Source organism: Mastacembelus armatus, chromosome 23 (assembly GCF_900324485.2).
Source record: "Mastacembelus armatus chromosome 23, fMasArm1.2, whole genome shotgun sequence".
Lineage (NCBI taxonomy): Eukaryota > Metazoa > Chordata > Actinopteri > Synbranchiformes > Mastacembelidae > Mastacembelus > Mastacembelus armatus.
Genome location: NC_046655.1, coordinates 13,793,728 through 13,815,092, shown reverse-complemented (window position 1 = coordinate 13,815,092; position 21,365 = coordinate 13,793,728). Strand labels below are relative to the sequence as shown.

The window sequence follows — 21,365 nt, the reverse complement described above, 5'->3', positions numbered from 1 at the left end:
CATTAACCCAGTGTCTGATAGTACAATAAACGAGGCTAAAAACCCCTTTAAATAAAACTCTAGACTATATATATATATATATATATGTGTTTCTATCCAGTGGGAGGAGGGCTCTAAAATATATTTGCTCCAGGCAACACCACAAACATATCTTTGGTTAAAACTAAAGCTAAAATAAAACGTGTAAGACGTTGGATGCATGTTGGACACAGGAGTGAGAGAATAGTTGCAGGGTTTGACCACCAGGTGGTGACACTGTTGAACAAATTTGCAGCTGCAGCACCGTCAGTTTAACTTCATTCAGCACCTGCAGCTCGGACGTCAGAGTTGATAGATGATCATAATTCAATCAGTCTAATTAGATTTATCTTCTGTTCGTCTGCAGTTTCATCAAATACCAGAAGAACAAACAGCAACAGGCAGATATTTTCTGTACAACTAGAATATCTAACGCACACCTCTTTGGTCTATAAGTCAGAAATGATGATTTACATGTCAAAGGAACGTTTCATAAACCCAAAAAAAAAACCAAACAAACTAACTTTACCTTCTTCTGCACTTTCTGATTCACATTTATCTTCTCGCCCTCTGCCCTAATCTCTGTGTCCCTCTCCTTGTTTCCTCTCTAATATTTTTCCTTTTCACACACCAGAAAAAGCTGCGACCCGGTTGACGAGGAGGTCAAAGCTGCAGGTCTGAACTTCAGATAAGAGAACAAAAACAGTGGAGTTTGAAATGAATGTCTGCCGACAAACACGGGGACTAAATGACAGAGGAGAGAAGGACAATGCAGCCCGTTTTCCTCCTCTGCGGCTATCGGCGCTTACAGACCTCCCTTTCTCTCAGCGTTATTGCAGAAATGGAAAAAATGAACATGCATAACATCGAGGTGAGTTGTGGCTTGAGGAAAATCCCGTCATTGTCCTCGAGATTCTGGTCTTTCTGCGTTTATATCGACTGTTCCCATGTATTTCCTCCTGTGGCCACTTCTAAAAGCTCAACTATTATCACTATTATTTTTTTCCCTCCTTCCTCCATCTAACGTTTCTTTTCTACTTCCTCTGCAGCCCTCAGTCAACTTCCAGTAACCAGTCTGTCCTCACTCCTCCCTCTGACCATCCAGGCTCAGAGGTCAGAGGTCACGACCACCCAAACTCTGCTAGTGGTAGAAATTCATCCCACCATTTCACCATCGTAGCAAACAAACTTTACACACTCTACCCACACACTGGTGTATTTTACTTTCTCTGTTCCAACTAGACTGTTTTCACTCACAACAAACCTGAAATGTTTAATTATTTCTCTGTATTTTCACCCACAACCTTCAGTTTCAGCTCAAACCTGTGTGGAGTCTGAATGTGCCAATAAAAGTCTTAACAAGCAAACTTCTAGTCACTAATTGAAGACGCTGTACAATTATGTAGCAAAAACTTAAACATATTTTAAACTTGCTTATAAACTGAATGTCTATATTGTATATAAAGTACATAAAAGCACATTAGTAGTTGAAGTATTTGCCACATTTCCTGTTTATGTGATGGAGGACGATAAATATGATTTTTTGAGTACAAGAGCTGTTTAAATGTAAAACAAGATTTTAAAAAAAAAAATAACAAAACCATATGTATTAGTTTAAATTTTCTTTTGGCACATTTGAGACTCCAGAGCTACACAATTATTTCACAACTTTTTTCTCTGCTTCCATGTTATTCTCTAATTTTTCTGGTATTCCTGTTTCTGGGCCTTTCTGGGCTTCTCAGCTGATAAATTGTAATTGCAGTGGTGTCTGTGTTTTTACCTGCAGACTGAATAAACTATTCTCTGTGTCAACAACCAGATTGTTGCTCCGCCTCTGAAGAGTAAACTACAATAAGACCTTGTTTTTAAAAAAAATGAAGAAAAACAGAGCGTCACCCATATAAATAAAAAAATATGTACAGACCTTTAAAACAAATTAAATAAAACTCTAACTCCGCATTTGGCCTTGAGTCTTTCACAAGTTTAAAAGAAGAATGTGGGGCAAACAGAGGAATCCATAAATATTATGACAGCAGAGTGAGAGGAGGAGGGAGGATGAATGAATATGGCACAGCGATAATCAGACTGAATCTTTGGTGTTTGCAGGCAGACGGAGCAGAGCAGGCAGCAGGTCAAAGTCTTGAATCCAGGCCTTCAGCGTCCGTTGGGATTCATTTTATTTGCGTGTCCTTCACTCGCCGTACCTCAGTTTTTCTGTCCCCTTATCATCTTTTATCATCATCATCATCATCAGTGTCTATCATCCCCTCGTCCAGGCGCTGGATCCTCTCTTCTCATTCTGCATTCACATCCCTCTTTATGTGGAAATGTACAGAATGTTTCTTCACAGAGGAGATAAAAACAACTCCTCCAGCAGTAGTGTTTTGTTGTCAGGAGGTTAAACCCTCTGAGAGCGCCCTCGGACCTCCCTCAGCGCCTCCTGCAGTCTCTGGCGGTACGTATCGTAACGGCGAATCACCGTCTCCTTCTGCTCCTCCTCCTCCTTGTCGAGGATCCGCAGGAAGTTACGCAGCTCGGGGATAGAGAAGGCGTCCCACTGAGGAGAGGAGCAAACCAACTTTATTCATTCAACACTGTTACCACTTTGATTTGATTTTCTAGTGTCACGACTATAAAATCAACCTGAATCTGATCCCGACTGTAACTGTACTTGTTTTTTCTCTTTTTCTTCATTCTTTGACTCAGTTAGGAGAGTTTTTACTTCCTGATCAGTCAGTAGAGAAAACTGAAAAGCTAATATGACCTGTAAATAATGAAATGTGCATTTCAAAGAGACAATAAAGAGGTGGAGGTTAAGAAGGTGGAGGTGTACTGTTACCATGACTTCTCCGGTCTGTTGTTCTCTCAGTACGAAGCTGAGAATGTCGGCGTCAGGTCCGGCCAACAGACGCAGGAACAACGGCTGCTCGCCATCCAGCAGCTTACACACATAAACTGAAACACACACACGAAATTAGTCAGCATCCAAACCACCACATGCATGTAGGCACTGCAGTTAAATCTCCCACTGTGTGTGTGTATATACATATAAACAGACATGGCAGAGGATGAAAGGATGAGTGTGGTGCATTAATGTGATGTGAGTGATGGATCCATGTTGTTGGACTGAGCTGGTGCTGCAGTGAACAAAACATTAACTAATCAAACCTGATAAAGAAAATTCAATCTGGTCATTTACATTTAGTAATGAAACCAGGTCTCTCTTCACTGCCACAAAATGAACATTAAATATACACTTTGTAATATTAAAGAATAAATGTAAAAGACAGATGATCCTAAACAACAAAAATTGTTATATTTAATTACTAGATATAGATTCAATTTAAGATAAAAACATAAAACTAAACTGAAGCATGAAAATGTAGGTCTACATGTTGATGTGAAGCAGCTTATTGTCAAACTGAATATCCATAGAATAAAAAAAGTCAGAGCTCATATACATTTGTAGTCAACATAAATACGACATGTATAGACGCCATCTGTTATTAGCAGAGTCTCACTGTAATAAGTGAAAACCAGAACTGGGACATAAAAAGAAAATAAACCCAAATATCTACAAGAAGTTTGGCATCAAAATGTTTCACAGACTTTAAACGAGACATAAAAACAAACCACACAGACTCATTAGATTTACAAGTGACTCTGGGTCTAGTTCTATACTTTAAATTCCTGGATGTGGCCAATAAACTCTGTCCTTTCCTTACTTGGCGATGCTAATACTTGATACTGAACACCCCCACAGCAGCTGTTCATTCACAGTGTGTGTGCATATATTTGTATTTGTGTGTGTGTGTGTGTGTGTGTATTCTTGCTGAGCTGTTGATAGTGGGAAGAGCCCTGAGGCATCCACCAACAAGCAACACACACAGACACACACAGACACACACAGACACACACAGACACACACAGACACACACAGACACACACAGACACACACAGACACACACAGACACACACAGACACACACAGACAACAATGTGGTCTTACCCTGCTCCTCCCGGCGGGAGCGCTTGTACAGGGCATATTTCGCCGGGTTGTCAGCAACTGTGAACTTGTTCAGCAGGGCAATGATCACCTGAACACACACAAAACAAAACTGTCAAATACTGACATCCAAAAAGAGACTGAGTTCAAAATGATGGATCCACTCCTTCCAAGACAAACAGGACTGGTTTGGAGTCTACAGACTGGACAAACTCTACCAAAAACAATGGAAAAAGCAGAGACTCCAGTAGAGCTCCAACCTGGACACCATGATGAAACCATGAAACTAAATGATCAGCAGCGTCTGGGGAAAAAGAAAATCTAATGCTCGTCCATTGCAGCTCATCTTTCGAATTTGGGAACAAGACGTCCTTTTTCACCATTTACTTCAGTCACAAGGCATTAATATGGTGGTGAACTATTCCTTTAATTTCAGAGACATTAAACTACATATGTTTTTATAGCTGGAAAATTCAGGTGCTGGGCTGGACAAACTGTAGCTGTAGCGCTCTGAACGCTACCAAATGATCACCAAACGGGACGTGTGACATCTTAGAATATGATCAACCACAAATTAAATCAAATGAGCAAAACCCTCCTGGGGACAGAGGTCACAGAGTCTGGACTTCAGCTGGGATGAGTTTAGGACAATGAACGTGCCACAAACCAGAAGCGATCAGGTTTTAATAAAACTTCAGTGTGGTGTCGACCCACATGTCATCAGATCCTGATTAAGTTATTCGGCAGGCTGTGAAGTGCAGGGTGCTGGTGTGTGGGTGTGTGTGTGTGTTAGCCACCTGTCGGACTGTGTTATTGGAGCTGATGTGGAGGGTGTTGGTGACTCCTCGGGGCAGATAGAAGGCCTCATCCCCCACAACTCCTCCCGCTCCTCTCTGACCCCCCCGCACCGTCACCGGCCTCCTCAAATCCATCTGGACCTTGATGAAACCAGTATACACACCAGTAGGAGCCTGAGAGAGAGAGAGAGAGAGAGAGAGAGAGAGAGAGAGAGTCACTGTCATTGTACTATATGACCACTGAATGAGACCAGTTCACCCAGTTAACCCAGTGTGTCCTGTAGGACAGATGGCCCCAGACGGAGCAAGAGCATCTTAATCTCATTACGCCATATGGGGCCTGGAGGACTGCGTGCACTGCAGGGGTTCACGTGTGAGTGAAGGTCATGGTTGGAAAAAACAAGATCAGTGTGAACATAAATTAAAAAAAGAACTGAGCAGAAACTCGACAGGATGAGGATTAAAAACGTACGTCAGCAGAGACAAAGGGCGAAATGAAAGAAATAAAAATACGAATGACAGGCAGAAAGAAAGGAGGTGTGGCCTCTTAAAGCAGAACCACCTGTCTGTAAGATTCACACACTATCAGGCCTGACGCTCAGCAGAACCTTCAGCTGCAGAAAATTAACCTGCAACTAATATTCTGCTCTCAAATGTGATTTTTGCTGCTTCAAAGCATCTGTGGAATAAACAATAATGAAAATAACAGTTGGTTATTTCTAAAGTTGATTACAGCTGTGTGTTGCCATGTTGTACAATCCAAATAAAACTCTTCATTTCTCGCTGCATGACTGCAGCTTCAGACGCTGCCAAGGAAAACAGCGGGAAGAGAACAATAGCAGGAATAACATCACCTCTCTGATGTGACTGCTGAGGAATGCTGGGAGCTGGAGGAAGGCAGCGTGGATATTGAAACTTTAGCACGAGGCAGATGTTAAAGTGTAAAGCCTGCATGACTTGGCATGTTTGGACATCCAGACTACAAACGGACTACTCCTGTAGCTGAGAAAGATCAGGTAGTTCCCTCCTTTCTCTTATGACTAAAAGTTTCTTTTTCAGCTGTTCACATTCTTCTCATTTTCTAAACATTACTAACGGAGTGATGGTTTGTGACGACCATAAATAATAGATTCATTGATTATTTTTCCTCTAATATCTGTGGCTTGTGCATATATGTGTGGAGTTTCTGAAACAATGTGACTTGTGGTGAGATTGGTTTGTTGACTGCTGTTTCCAATTAAAAAAAAAACAAAACTTCATTATCAATTTTTAACCGATGGAAAAGTTTGTAAAACGTTCTGGGCTGAGAGACAACCATGCTATTTCCACTGAAAGCTCCTGAAGTGCCAACACATGGACCTCGGTCGTCTCTTTCCAGTAAGTCAACATGTATCTCTCTATTATCCAGTGCAGATAAACAATGAACTGTATGTTCTGTAAGGCAGGCAAGGTATGAACTGTAAGGCACCCCGGTAAAGTCAGTGTGAGTGTGTGTGTGTGTGTGTTCACTCACCATTGTCATTTTAAGGTGGTCTTTGGTCAGAGAGTTGTACTGCTCGACCTTCTGCCTGATCTCCTCCCTGCTGAGCTCTGTCCGCAGCTCTCGCTCCTTCTCCACATCCTGAAGAGACAGAATCAAAGGAAATAAGAGAAAGAGAAAGAAGAAGAGAAGAGAAAGAAAGAACTCTCTCCAGGTTAAGCGTTAAACTTATTTTCTAACATGGTGGGGCCAAATCAGTAGAAGTGTTTTTATGACTGAAGGAGCTGCATGTTAGTAGCAAACCTGAAATCAAAGCCCTTGTTACCTCGGTTTTGATTATGAAAATGATATAAAAGAGGAAAAGTGAAAGACTTTTTAGCTGTATAAACAATACACCATTCTGTTTTCACATGGTAGAAAGCTGTTGACAACAACAATTTTAGAAACGAAAGTAAGATATTGTATCTGAAACAGAGTAACAGATGTTGACTCAATTCTTACCTCTGGGATAAAAACCATAACCACATGTGAAGACAAAAATCAGCTTGTTGTAAGATCTCTCTGCCGTGACATGGTGCTTCAGGGTACAACAGGACATTATGGGGCTTTCATGTGGCCCAGCACACTTATATGATAATTAGCAGGGCTGACAGGAAGGAGGGGGACTTAATGACTTCTTAGTTTGTGGTCTGGCTCAGGCTCTAAGTGTGGAAAGACCCTTCCTGCTGGAGGGTCAGCACATGAGAAAAAACACGTATCTAATCAGCCCGGGTCCTGTGGTGAGCGACTGACTTCTAATCTTAGACAAAACATAGAAACCTCCTGCAGGACACAGCGTGCAGAACAATACCACGCTCGATGCTACTTGACTGACTCGAGGCCACAGAGCTCCACAGTTCACAGTCCTCCCTGAGTTCATGCATAAAAAGCTATGGATGGAGGGAAGGTCAAAGTGGAGGTCAGCTGATGAGGTCAAGATAAAGACGTGATGCAACAGAAATGAACAGTTTTGGATGTTGATGAACACAGTCCCACTCTTTTAACAAATTTATTTAAGTTGCACTAAGTTTTGACTTTGCTTCAGGGAAAGAAAAATGATCTTGCATTAAGGGAATAGACAGGATTAGCTTACTCAAAATTAAAAAATATTAATAAATATATATAATTAATGAGTTGCAGGCCTGATCCAAACATAACAACATCAGAGCTCTTCTTTTCACTCCATCATGTTTTGTTCATGCCTGAATGATGCACAGACAAACGAGGTAAAACCTCTTAAGATGTTCACTCTCCAGTTGTAGAAGCAGCAACGCGTCTAAAGGCCGTTCTGCTGTTTTATATACACAGTGTGAGAGTGCCAACGCAGTCTTCAGACCGACTTTAATTCCCCAGTGCAGTCTGTGCTTACATGGGCATCGTGCAGCTCTGCATCTATTAAAAACCACACACACACACACACACACACACACACACACACACACACACACACACACACACACACACACACACACACACACACAATCCAGGGAGGCTTTGAAGGCACATACAGCCTTATATGGAAAACACACACTGCTCAAAGGAAAGTAAGGGTGCCAACAGAGCATGTGCAAACACTGCAGACACACAAACACACTGCGGCTCAGTAATGTGTCCACTGACACTTCAGGTTCGTGGTTCTGAGAGGGAACGTCAGTCTGGGTGTCAGCTACATGGAGAGTAAATTTGACAGGTGGCCTTTATCTCATTTTTAGATAAGACTGAATAAACGTTTGATGATCACTGTAGATGGCTGTCACAGCACAGAAATATAGACGAGATAGATCTGCTGAGCCGTGGAGATAATCAGAGATAATACAATTGCACAACAAAATGTGTAAGAGTTAGATTCATAAATGAATTACTGAACAGGTCTATCAAGAACAGGACCAGGGGCCCAAGGGGTCAGGGGGCCCCTAGACCAGAAAACCAACTGTTTCTGTTGGAAAGTCAAACAGACCTCAAAAGACACTGAGAAAAAATAGACCCAGCTACACAAACAGACTAAAAAGAAACACAAAACACCAAAGACAAAAAAATATCAACCACAGAAATGTGCAAACTTACCAAATGAAACAAAACAAATAAAATCAGTGGAAAATGAGTACAAAGAGATATGAACTGAATAAACATTCACATAAAACTGACACAAATCAACCACTAGAAAACACAAACTGACTACAATTCATGTGGTTGCTCAGTCTGTGAGTCTGAGTTGGGGGTCTTTTACATGTCTGTGCCCAGGGGCCCTTTGTTTCCTAATCCATGGTTAGATTATGGACGTAATAAAACTTTGTTCAAAACTAAAACTGTTGGCACAACCACTAAAACACCATCAGCCTGATTTCATGTCGGCCCAGTCAGGGACTTGGTTTTACCGACCTGATGTGACTTCTCAAAGACCTTCTGTCAAACTGGCTCATCAGGACTAAAAGGAGGACACACAGAGACCACAGTCATCAACTAATCTGCCCACACACTCACACAACATACAACACTGGCGGCAGATGAGCTCAGGTTAAACTGTGCATCACGACTATTTGAGGGTGTTTTCCACATTCAGTCTTTGATTGAAGCACCTGCCAGGTCAGATGAGTCTAAGCTTGTTAGGAGGAAGCGCCAGGCCATGAGATCACCTGTCATCTCACCATCTACAGACACACAGAGAGGAACGAGAAAAGACTAAAGGGAGAAGAAACGTGATAAGTGATAACCCTGAGGGGAAGCTTTCATCTCGTGACTGTGCAGTGTGTGTTCGTGTGAATGTGAAGGGAGGGCAGCTGATAAACCTGGTAGATCTACGGATTTATCAGCTGTAACCTCGTTGTTTTGGGTTTTAATGTCATCATTTGTGAAAGACTCTCCTTTATCACAATTCAGAGGCTTTGGATTATACTGGGCCCTTAAGATGCTTCTGCAGCATCTGGCTGATTCTTGAAGGATTTCTACATGTGTCATTATTCTATGTTAAGACTCAAACAGGCCAAGAACAACATTTTTGTATCTCTAGTTCTGCTGATGTTTATTCCCACAAAAAACAGAAAGACAGGAAAAAAAAACTTCAGTGTTTCTCCTCCAGACTTTCTGGTGGACACTAAAACGCTCCACTGGCCTATTATATTCTCTGTGAGCGAGGACATGTCCAGTCCAGGCTGTAACGCCGGGACCGAGAGGGTTAAGAGGAACTGGGAGGATGAGAGGAACCAAATCCAAACAAACCGGAGAAGCAGAGCATAGCGCTGCTACGACACAGTGAGGTCATGGTGCTATTTCAGAGCACAGTAGGAAGAAACAAGAGGTGAGTGCAGAAAGTAAAGACAAAGAAGTAATCCATTAATAATCAGACCAATCAATAAGGTGAAGAAGCGTCCTGTAACAGTACATGCTGCTTTGCACCACACAGAGACAGTTATCCAACATTAGAGCCAGATGGTCTCTTACACAGCACACAGGCTTTGTGTCGCTATCAAAAGGCACATTGACACAGAAGCATTACACTAATTACCAAACCAAATCTAACTAAACACATGTCATAAATCTCACATGCTAGACTTACTTCTAAGCTGCTTGTCCTAACAGACTCCACTGTTCGCTGTGAAAACCAGTCAGACCTCAGCAAAGGAGCGATAAATCTCATCATAACCAGATTGTGATAAATGGACTGCGTTTATATAGCCTTTCTATCTTATCTAAATCGCCTCTTCACACACATAAAACACACATTTCCAGGAGAAATGAAGAACATCTTCAACTCTGGGTGGAAAAATTACAATATAAAGAAGGCTGTCCATTTATTTGAAGCTAAATTTCTGTGCTACATGCCTGCACAGCACTCAACTGCAGTAAAATAGATGTTTCTGAAGAATAAAGTTCTGCAGGTGAGTTGATTCAGGTGTGTAAGACGACGTAAAGAGAAGCGGTGCATGAATTTTGTGTCTTATTTGCAGACAAATAGTTTTTTTTCTCATTTGAATTCTCATTTGTTAAAAACCTATGTTACTTCTTGTACCTGTGTACCTATACGCCTTGTGTGGACTTATTCTCAATGATTTAAATGTCTGTCACAAGTTAATCCTGCTATGAGAACAGAACAGGACTAATACAAATAGTCTATAAAAACTGACCATATTGAACATTGATTCAATATTTATATAGTAATCAAAGTTTATAGTCCAGACTACACCTGTTGCATAGAGAAAGAGCACTGAAAGAAGAACAGACTGTCAGCAAACACAGGAAAAGCAGAAGAGAAAGGTGGAATAGAAAGTGACGAGAGAAAGAAAGAGTGAAGGGAAAACAGCTGCAGGTTTTATCTGCATCTCCATGTCAGTGTCTCTGGCTGCTGTTTCTAAAATAACCTTGGGACTGAGTTTTAGTTTAGTCTGTGAGCATGTGTGATGCACACACACACACACACACAAACACACACACACACACACACCTTTTTCCTCAACCTTTCATCACACACACCTGCAGCATTCCTGTCTTTTGTTTAGCACTATCACACTCGTCTGCATCCACGGTCTGTAGAGAGTTGACATCACCATGAGAGTGTGTTTGTGCGCCTACAGACAAAACATGCAAAGGTTTATTACAGCATGAAGCGCTGGACTGTCTGCGTGTGTGCGTGTGTAACAGGCTGAACACAGTCATTTAGCTGTTCTCACTATATCTAAAGAAGGACATTATGAGTTATTTCTGTCCTTGTGTTTACTTCACCCTGTCACAGTCGCCCTCTAATCTATTCATGTTTTTACATGTCCAAAGTGGAGTTTAATGTTCCTCTTTGGTGACCTTTTATTCTACAGGTCTGTTATTTCTACACATTTTTCTAAGAAGTTTCCTGGAAAGAGCCATTTCAGTTAGTTCTTACTGGTCAGTTACAGCAGACTAACAGCTCAACTCATCTGCTGTGAAACTGCATTTTCCTTATGCTAAAATAAATTTCACATTTTTGCATGATTACCTGAGCTGCTGTGTGCTGACTGAAGGACTCCAGGTTACTTTACTTTGGCTTTCATTTGATTTAATGAGAGGTGTGAACACTGGGAGAACAGAACATGAGGCTTGTGAAAAATAACGCAAAACCAAATTTTATTCCCTGAACTCCTCTGCATTCAGAAGTAAGCTTCCTTTATATCCCACCTGTAAAAATAAACACTGTATATGCAGTATAACTACTACTGCACTACTAGTTTTCATCAATTCTGGATAAACCTTCTCTGGTTCATCCTGTGAGATTTGAAGACGATTCGTCTTGCATCCATCCCTCTCTGTTGAGATGGAGTGGCTGAGGGCTCGACTTCCTGTTGAGTCCGTTGGGGGAAGTCGAGATCGGCCACACCTTTCCTCCCAGCATTCCTGCACTAATGGGTACACACACATGTGCTGTACAAGTGGAAGTGCTCACACCTTTCCTCCATAACACACATGCCTGTGCTAATGGACAGAAACTCAAGCTAATGGACACTCATACAGTTGATACAGTGCAGGACTGTTAAGGCTTTAACACAGATGTCTCCACTGAATCATATTCTATTAAATAGCAGCTTTGTCCACTTTGTATAAACAGTATTTACTTATACCTGGGTGACTTTATGCATTCACTAATACTTGATCTGACATGGGTCCTGATAAATATAACTGTTCCTAGTTAAATGATATGTAAGCGACCGGAGAATAAGTTTAATATTGGATAATTAGCTGAAACAGTATTAACAGTATTGTGTATCATACATTTTCAGCTCCCAAGGTATTGTCTGAACTGAACAACATAACTAATCTTTCATATTAGCTCCAAGCTATGAAGCCTGAACAATGTACAGGGTCAATATTGACTCATCTATGCAATGTTAAAGACAATTACATCAATAAATATGAAAGAAAAACTTACATTTGTTTATATTTTTTTGGATATTGGATCCTTTTTTTTCCTAATTTGATTTGTTTTATTTAGTTTGACATTTAGCTCTAATATTAAAGTGTTTTGTTTGAATAAAAACAACATCCTGCAGCTTTTTAATAACCACGTTTTAGGTGTTCACAGGTGCATCCAAAACTCTATAAATAAATAAACCAAAAACAAGCGAAAGTGCAGGAAATAACTTTCAAAGAGACATGGTCTAAAACAAGGAGCCTCCAGAGAATGATGCTATTGTCTGAGCAAACAGAAGTAAAACCTGCAGACTAAACCGGCTTCACCACATGGAGACGAGAGGCTGCGTCCACCGCAGTGATGTGAACCAGACTGGACCGTCAGTAGGTTTCCAGTGTGGTTCACCAAGTACAGCATGAAAACATGGACGGGACACTACAGGACACACGGTTACGGTTCACAGCCCTTTGCGGGAGTCTGTTTGGAGGGACCACCCAGAGAACTGAGCTCCATCAAGACCTCCACCGAAAAAGAGGAGGGAGATGGAGGAAAAAGCAAAACAAGGGAGGTAGGAAGACGACGATGAGCAGGACTGGGAGAAAGGGGAAAAGAAAAAAAAAAAAAACTGGGAGAGAAATATGAGGAAGGAGAAGCTAAAGAAGGAACAAAAGAAAGAAGAGACTGATCTGAAGGGAAGTATGAGGATGTGAAGAAGGCGAGGACAGTGACAAACAAGAGGAGAATGAGGAACTATGAAAAAAAAACAAATTACATGTCACATCAAGAAAGCAAATTTTTAAAAGCTGTTCTGTCTTTGGATGCCAACCCAGAGACTACACATTTGATTTGGTTACTTGGAGATAGACATAACATCATAGAGATCACATAGCTGCTGTCTAAACTGCTAACTGCCTGCTGAGAAATGTTCTCATTAGACTGAAAAATGACTTTCATTAAAATAGCAGTCACACACAGAGCTCAGACTTGACTACAAGTTGTTCCTGAAGTCAGAAGATTGCTAAATACAAAAAGCCAAAGGTGAAAAAAAAAAAAAAGTCTTTGCTTCATATTTCTTAACATGAGAAGAACTGAGGCCAAAGACGTGAGTGTGTGAGTGTGTGTGTGTGTGTGTGTGTGTGTGTGTGTGTGTGTGTGTGTGTGTGTGTGTGTGTGTGTGTGTGTGTGTGGTGAGTAAGCATGTGTGGGCTGATATTATGAAACTTCATGGCTCTGACCTTGGAAAAGACAGCAGAGGCAGTGAAAGAGGTGTGACAGGGACAGTGAGCCAACAATGAGCCAGACTAAGTTTCATTGGCCAGTTCGTGCTGTACACACGGGGCTTTACCTAAAAATTATTCATACTATTTAAGGTCTTTGCTGATTGTTTTTCTGATTTAAATTCCAAAAAAATAGGACAAAAAAAAAAATTGATTACTTTCTGATAATTGATGCACTAAATTAATATAAATCACCTGCCAATGTAATCGTATTATTGGTCAATAATCCATATATCCAGTTTTTCTATTTTTCTAAAAGGAAAGCCTTAAAGTTAACGTTTTGTAAATACACTCCTCAAACAGAGTTGTATCAGTTAAACACACACATTTACAGACAAGCAGACCAAACAATGAGCAGAAAATAGGACTAAAATGACCAACACTACTTCCAACCCTGCACTAATTTTCCAGAAGTCCTACAGCTTCAAGTTTCATGTCAAGAACAGCCTCATAAAGTCATTTAATGAGAAGGTTGAAACCACGAGGCTAAATATAATTTATAGAAACACGACCGAAAAAAGCAAACAAACAAAACAGCTGAAATGGACGATAATGAAAACAAGTCGCTGCAGCCTCAGTGAGTCAGACACGAAGCAACAAAACAACAAGTCAGTCACCATCAGTCATATGTGCCAACTTTAGTACTGAATGACCTTCAGCCTGTCACCGTGTACAGCCTCTGTAGGCTGTTCAGATGCAGGGGGAGTACGCTGTGGGTTTAATATGACAAAATAAAACTACTGCAGGGCTTTCTATGAAATTCTGAGGAACACTAAGAACATCTACACGTCAACAAAGTCAACACTGGGTTTAAATAGATTGATTACTAATAGCACTATTCATATCTGGCGAAAATGTAGAAATGATTATTAAATTACACAGTGTGGTATCACAGTACTAGTAGTGATGCCATCTATGATATAATGGGCACAATGTGGATGTCAAAGGCAGGTGGAGCCTGAAAATGGGAATAAGGGAAACTAAACCTGTGAAATGTGTTGCCCTTTATAGTCAAACCTTCCCCATCTCCTCTGCTACAGTGGAAAACCCCTTTAAAATGCATGTACACCCCCCACCTCTGCACATGCACACACACACGTTTCCACATCAAGTTAGCCTAAACTCAGACCGAGTGATATTTAACCACCGTGAGCCACATTCTCATGTTCAAAACCACCACATGCATCGACATAATGATCAGCCCGAACATTGAAAAGCCACAGACCTTGGTGGTTTTTGGTTGGAGCAGTGTGTGTGTGTGTGTTCTCCTCACTAATTAATATTTGGATTGTTGCACAATTTTAAGTGTCACATGAATCAACTAATGATACCCAGGATGGTGGGTTATTTGGCACGCAGGTCTGAGAGTCTATACCATCATTATGTGCAAACCTAACATTACACATGTGATGATGTGATGAGTGGGATGTTTGTATCTACTGCTAAACCAATAATACCGTTTCATGCTAACACTGACTTCATTCAACCACAGGTATCCACAGGTAGGACCTACCTATACATTTCCTCATATATTTAACTATGAATCTCACAGACCAGCACATTTTAAGTTTGTTTCATCTGTACCAAAAACCAAAAGCCTGTTTCTGGTTTTTAAGCTAAGCTGAGCTAAGTAGCTGCAGCTACACCTTTACAGACATGAGAATGGCATCAATAGCCACATCTGAATTTTGGCAGTAAGCTTGTTAAAACAGCCAAATATGTCCATTTAAATTTCCCAGAACAGAAGCTGATCTTTAAACTAATAAAAACACTAAAATAAAGTGACTGAAACCTTAAAACCAAGAAATATTCAAATATTAACCAGTACATTGAGTTTTAGTCCAGTCCACTTCTGGTTACCACATTGTTAAATTAAAGGGGACATATCTCACTGCTCACACATTCACAGCTTGTCCTGCAGCCTTTCCAAAACCCACCACCTCTGGCCCAAACTCTAACCTCCAGCCAACCATGACACAAACTGCCAAACCAAAAATGAAAACATCCAGAGGAGGCTGTGCTCAACACAACACACACACTTGCCTTTTCATTTATCATCATTTGACTTCACTTTCTCTCTTGCACATCAAACAGAGCAACACACCGCCCTAAAGCGCGCTGTGGTTGGGTGATAATGGTGGCCTGGAGATTACAGCCGGTCCAAACTGCTCCCAGATGAGTTTCTGACTGAGGACTGGTATGTGACGAACAGCTTACAGAGCACGGTGGCAACATCAAGGACCAACCAACACATGCTTCATTACAGATCATGTAAATACAGAGAGGGCAGGGCAGAAAGGCCCACTCACGACAAGCCAACTTAAATTATTACAGCTGCAAAACCAATTTAAACTTGGAAACTAAGAGAGCAGGACTATGGAGTGCTGCTGGATCCACAGTTTTTACTGAACAGGAGGAACATGATTCAGAGAAAACACACTGTATTCTGTGGGACTAAATATTTACACAATTTAGTATTTAGTTTTTGGGTAGTACTAACATAGCAACCCTTGACTTTAGTGATATTCCTGACATACCGTAAACACCAGTAGCAACAAATTTGGCGTTTGGGTGCTGTGAAATTGGTATTTTTAAGCAAACACATTCTCTAAACATGGAGCACAGAGCAAAGAACAAGTCAAACGATTTTTCCCCATGGGCTCTACTCTAAACCTCTACTGAACATACAGTATATGTCTAGAAAAATAAAGGTCTTGAGTGCCCTTCTTCCCCTTCTGACCTTGTGATATGATACTATAGGTGGTCGGTCTCCACAGAGAGGTAAGAGGGAGCAGGAGGACGGAAAAAGAGGGGCTTCAGAAACCACTTGAGCACCTGTTCAGAGTCTGGATGAGAGCTGGGCCGTACAGATTTTGTCTGAAACAGCTGGTTCTATGATTCATCACTGTCGACCCACTTGATAAGCTGTGACCAGGCACGAGCACAGACAGTTACTGTGGCACTTGTCTATACAATTTTTAGAGAATTATTATAATTTAAAATTTAATCACCATTTTTTAGCATCTATAAATGTCTTTAGTCCGAGCAGCAGATTACTATATAAAGATATTCAGTTTGCTGTCAAGTACAAGGAAAACCAGCAAATGCTCACATTTGACTATTTGGACCTAGTTAATGTTTGAAAATGACAAAGACAATAAATCAATTAGAGATGGTTTTCATATTCTGCAGTAGAATCAATCACACCAGAGGTAGATAATATTGATCAGCTAATATTTGTATTGCAGAGATATTACAGGCCACTAGACTATATATTTTTTTATCTTATCCACTTTTTCACTGAAACAGAGTCCTCACAAACGTCTCATACTCTCCATGACGCAGGTGGCTCCTTTCAAGGCAGATTTATCTTATTATACAGCACAGTCCACTGCTGTGTGTGTGTGTGTGTGTGTGTGTGTGTGTGTGTGTGTGTGTGTGTGTGTGTGTGTGTGTTTCCAGGCATAAAAGCACTCCAGTTCTGTTTGAAGAGATAGCGAAGGCTGCACATTTAAGAACAATTGCACTCATGTTTCCATTGGAAAAACAGCACGCAAGAGAGGGGAAAGGCAAGAGAGTCTCATAAAAGCTTTATATAACCTGCAGACAGGCAACAGGGACTGTACTTCAAACACTGCAATGCTTAACACACACAGACGCACACAACTGTGCGACCTCATGCAACAAGACCGACTGATACGTGCAAAGTAAAGACATAAGTTTGATGTTTTTATTGGACCTTTAAAATGAAGTCCTTTGTTTTGTTTCACTTCACATGTACTGCAAAGTATTTGCAATGCAGTAAAGTATGCAGGGGCTCCTCGTAAAGTTTATTTCAGTGTGTGAAAGCTTCTGGAGCTGCAATTACAACATTAAGGCAAACTAAACACATTAAAACTAAAGTCGCACGATAAACAAAAGAAGTGGCTCCAGGAAATGTGCAACCACAGACCTCTGGAGGGATTTTTCTACAGGAAAAACAAAAACTGAAAAACATTCAAAAAGAACAAAACCTATCATATCAAAGGTGGATGAAGGTGCCGTGTTCATGTTATTAAAGTTTCAGCTCATTATTAATGTTTCAGCACCGCTGCTTGATCAAGCTGCATTGATTAGCATTGACAAACCGTACAAGTACAAAGAGGACGAGCTCCAGTGACTCTTGTAGGTTTGGCATGGCTCTATTGTGAGTCTAAACACTGCAGAGGTTGATTGAAAGTCCAAACAACTATAATTGACATAAAAACTCACAAACTCACACACACAGGCAATGATATCAAGCCTGATGTGCTAAAACAACCAACCTGTGGCCTCTACAAGCTATCAACACAGAGTGAAGATGAACTGTCATCGCTTTCAGTAACAGATGGACTGGGTGACTTCTGGATCATTTAACTGTATCCAGTAACGTTAAGTACTGGTCTAATCATGAGAAAAGGGACAGATCTGAGACTTTATTTACAGCTTTTAAGACCGATCTGATGCTTTGTGGGTCACGAGTTTAATCTGTATCAGTGGATGTGGCCTAATTGTCTTTAGCAAAGCTCAAAGAAGGCCAAGGACAGCTCGCCTAGACTTGCAGGCTTATACAGTCCAGTACAGTATCATACCAGAGGCTGCTGCGATGCTAAAACTGGGCAATGGGAACGAATGTTTGCAAAAACATAACTAACATTTCAACTTCCAAACTGGAGGTGAAGAAACTCCTCCAGAAAGGACAAAGATACAATGACGATACAAACACATATGCAATGACATGTCACTTTAAAAACTGACTATTCACAGCAGCCCTTACTAAAAACAGGATGGATTACAGGATAAACACTGGATAACATTAATACATGTGATGAGACATTTATAAATTCTAAAAGCAGAGAAAGTCACCAGTACAAAAATATTGGACAGAAACTAAACAAAGACTCTGGTGGCCTTGGTAGCTCTGAGGGAACAGGAAAGCGAGCTGAGAACAGAGAGGAAGTGATACAATAGACATAGAACAGAGGAGGAACCAGGATGAAGGGAGGAGAGGAGGGAATGCAGGGGTGAGGAGGAGAGAACAGCAGGTGAGGCTGGACAGACAGGAAGGAAATCTAGAGAGGGATAACGTAAGAAAGGACAGATATGGATTCACACGTGCATGAGGACAGGAAAGACAACACCGGATTTTACAAAGCTGGCTTTTTAACAAAAATCCACTAATGTCGTCCCTCTAGTGCAGGACTTAAGTTTGTCTGCTTATGCATTTATCAAATAATTCCTTATACAGTGACTGTCTATTTTGATCTGATCTCACACAAGCACACCTGACATCAAACTAGATCAGATTCAGAGGAAAGAAGAGGGAAAACTCACTAACTGGACAATAACGTAGACGTGTCTGCAGCTTTGGCTCCTGTCTCATATCTTTTACAAACTATTTCTTTTTGCAGAGCAGGTTGTACTTTCTGAAATGAGGTTAAACAAAAGCAGAAGGTATGACTCAGCCATAAGGCTAAGAGGCTATGACAGTTTCATTTTGGAGATTCTGGGTGTTCAAACAGTTTGATTTTAAGATGTGCTGCTGCTGCTGCTGCCACATAAAATATACAGGTCTCTGATGCCACACAACAGTTTACTGAGTGTGTGTGAGAGAGAGAGGGCATAAGAGGTGAGAAAAGAGAGATAAGTTCTGTGGCAGCCTATTAATAAAACCTGAGGTATTTCACCCTCCGCAGCAGATAAGGACGAAACCTTGGCTCAGTTGAGAATGGCCTCACTTTAGTGCATGCTGGGAAACCAAAGAAATTCCCATAAAAACTGATAAGAGTAAATAGAAGCACTGATAAAGGAATCAAGAGGCACTGAGACTGGTCTAACCGGACACTGGCAGTATGTGTGCAAAGGGAAAACACACCTGGGGAGGGTTGCAGGGTGTGGTCAAAAACATTTCATCAGAAATCTATCAGCAGTGGGAGTGAATGGTCAGCAGCGGGAATGACAAACAAGCTGCCGTCATCATACTGTACACTATGATGTCAATTCATCTGAAAAGCAAACAGCCTGCACTACATGCACTGTACTGAGAACTGTCCTCTTTAAATGACCAGAGGAACAGGGACGATTGTGGTTTACTCCTCAGCTCGGGAGGAAACGGCACTTCCTATATTAGACTGACACACACTCAAAGAGCCAAGTTCCTCTCATGAATCTGATGGGCCAACACTAATGCTGTCATCCACTACTGATGCTGAAATCATAAGCTGATTTACAGGCTGAGAATTCAGCATTAAGGAGTGGTGGAATTTAGTGGTGACGCAACGAGTGGGGAATTTTCTACAAAACCACTTATTTATGAATAGATTTGTCATTTATGTCAAAGAGTTGCTAATTTTCTTGGTAACAAATGATGGTTAATTGGAGGCCTGGACTGAAACAAGCAATTCAGAGACATGACTTTGGACTCTGGAAGTTTCTTTCTCACATTTGATAAAGAAAACCAATCACTAGATCAATAAAATGATCCTTAGATCAGCTGATAATGACAAAATTACAACTCTGACCAGACATTCAGTGCGAACATTTGATGCTACACTGTACAGTCTTTGAGACTTGGAGGTGCAGACAGATCCTTCACAGACAGTTTCTGCACAGTGATTTACACTTTGCTGCACCACAACTGTGTCTAAAAAGCTTAACTGCACTTTTGTACTGTCACATACTGTGGACAATGTTTGACACATGCATAACTGGCACAGGTGAGCCATTATAAACTCTGCATGAATCAATACGTAGACTCACAGACCAAGTCTCTTAATGAAACCCCACTTCATGTAAAATTACAAATGGTCCCAGTCAGACCAGCTCCTGATACTTTACCCTAAGGAATATAAACTTATTTCTGGTCAGCTGATACTGATGACATCCACTGACTACAGAAGCACAACACAACCACTGTCAGAATAAACTACATTAAGAGATCTCAAACGTCCAACTATGGCTGCTGTGTGACATACAGAAAACACACACAGGACAGAAACAAACCAGGGTTAAGAGTAAGACTGTACCAACAAGGAAAAGAGCATGTTAGTAGATTAATGAACTAATTGTTTTAGTTCTAATTTGAGTCAGAAGCTCAGGGTCAGTTGATTTATATTTGTAGTAAAAATAAATGGAAGGGGAATGACACATAATGAGGTCCATAACATCCAGTGGGAGCAGATTCAATTATAATGAAAAGATAAAGAATACAATACTCCATGTTGGAGCTGAAAGTATTACTCAAACAATTATGCAACATTACAGCAAATTTAATATTTTGGTTGGTCCCAATGAGACACTGGACTCCAGGATGTCAAGATGAGTGTTTATCACAGTTGTCTGATATTTTATTAACCAAATTATTAATTAAAACTATTCATGAGCTTAGACTTACACTAGAAACTATACAAGACACGTTCCCTGCCTCTGTCCCACTGCATGCTGGGATTGGCTTCGACCCTTAACATCTGATGCATGAAAGACCAAATATTTTTGTGGAAATGTAAAGCACATTTAAAATAAGTGCTACATTAATAAAACTCATGACTGTAACTGAAAATGAGATGCATTGGGTCAGTGGAAATGTCTCCATGAGCTCTCAGCATCACATCTGAAAGAAGATCAATATGCCACAGTGAGAATCAGTCTGTGAGGATGAGCTGAAATGAAGACGAGCTGTTTTAGCTGTGCAGTGCATGTATATATGTATGAGCCTGTATGTGGCCACTGGTCAGCGTGACATTTGCCGACAGTAACGCCATTCATACGCTGAAAGGTGGATGGGTTGGTGGGCGGGCAGGGGCGAGAATGTCTGTGTGGTGGTGGGGACTGGGTATAAACCCTCCTTTCAGTCTACAGAC

At 40.9% G+C, this 21,365-nt stretch overlaps 1 protein-coding gene across 1 annotated transcript in view; it reads right to left on the bottom strand.

Annotated features, from left to right (window-relative positions):
- The window catches only part of rassf3 (Ras association domain family member 3), a 43,322-nt gene continuing 21,957 nt past the window's right edge, over window positions 1–21,365 (bottom strand). Inside the window, exons 3-7 of the mRNA XM_026327090.2 lie at window positions 6,334–6,441; window positions 4,821–4,994; window positions 4,027–4,114; window positions 2,858–2,973; window positions 1–2,575 (exon numbers count right to left, since the gene is read on the bottom strand). Coding sequence (XP_026182875.1) covers window positions 2,417–2,575; window positions 2,858–2,973; window positions 4,027–4,114; window positions 4,821–4,994; window positions 6,334–6,441 — 645 coding nt within the window. The 3' untranslated portion in view covers window positions 1–2,416. The remainder of the gene's footprint in view (window positions 2,576–2,857; window positions 2,974–4,026; window positions 4,115–4,820; window positions 4,995–6,333; window positions 6,442–21,365) is intronic.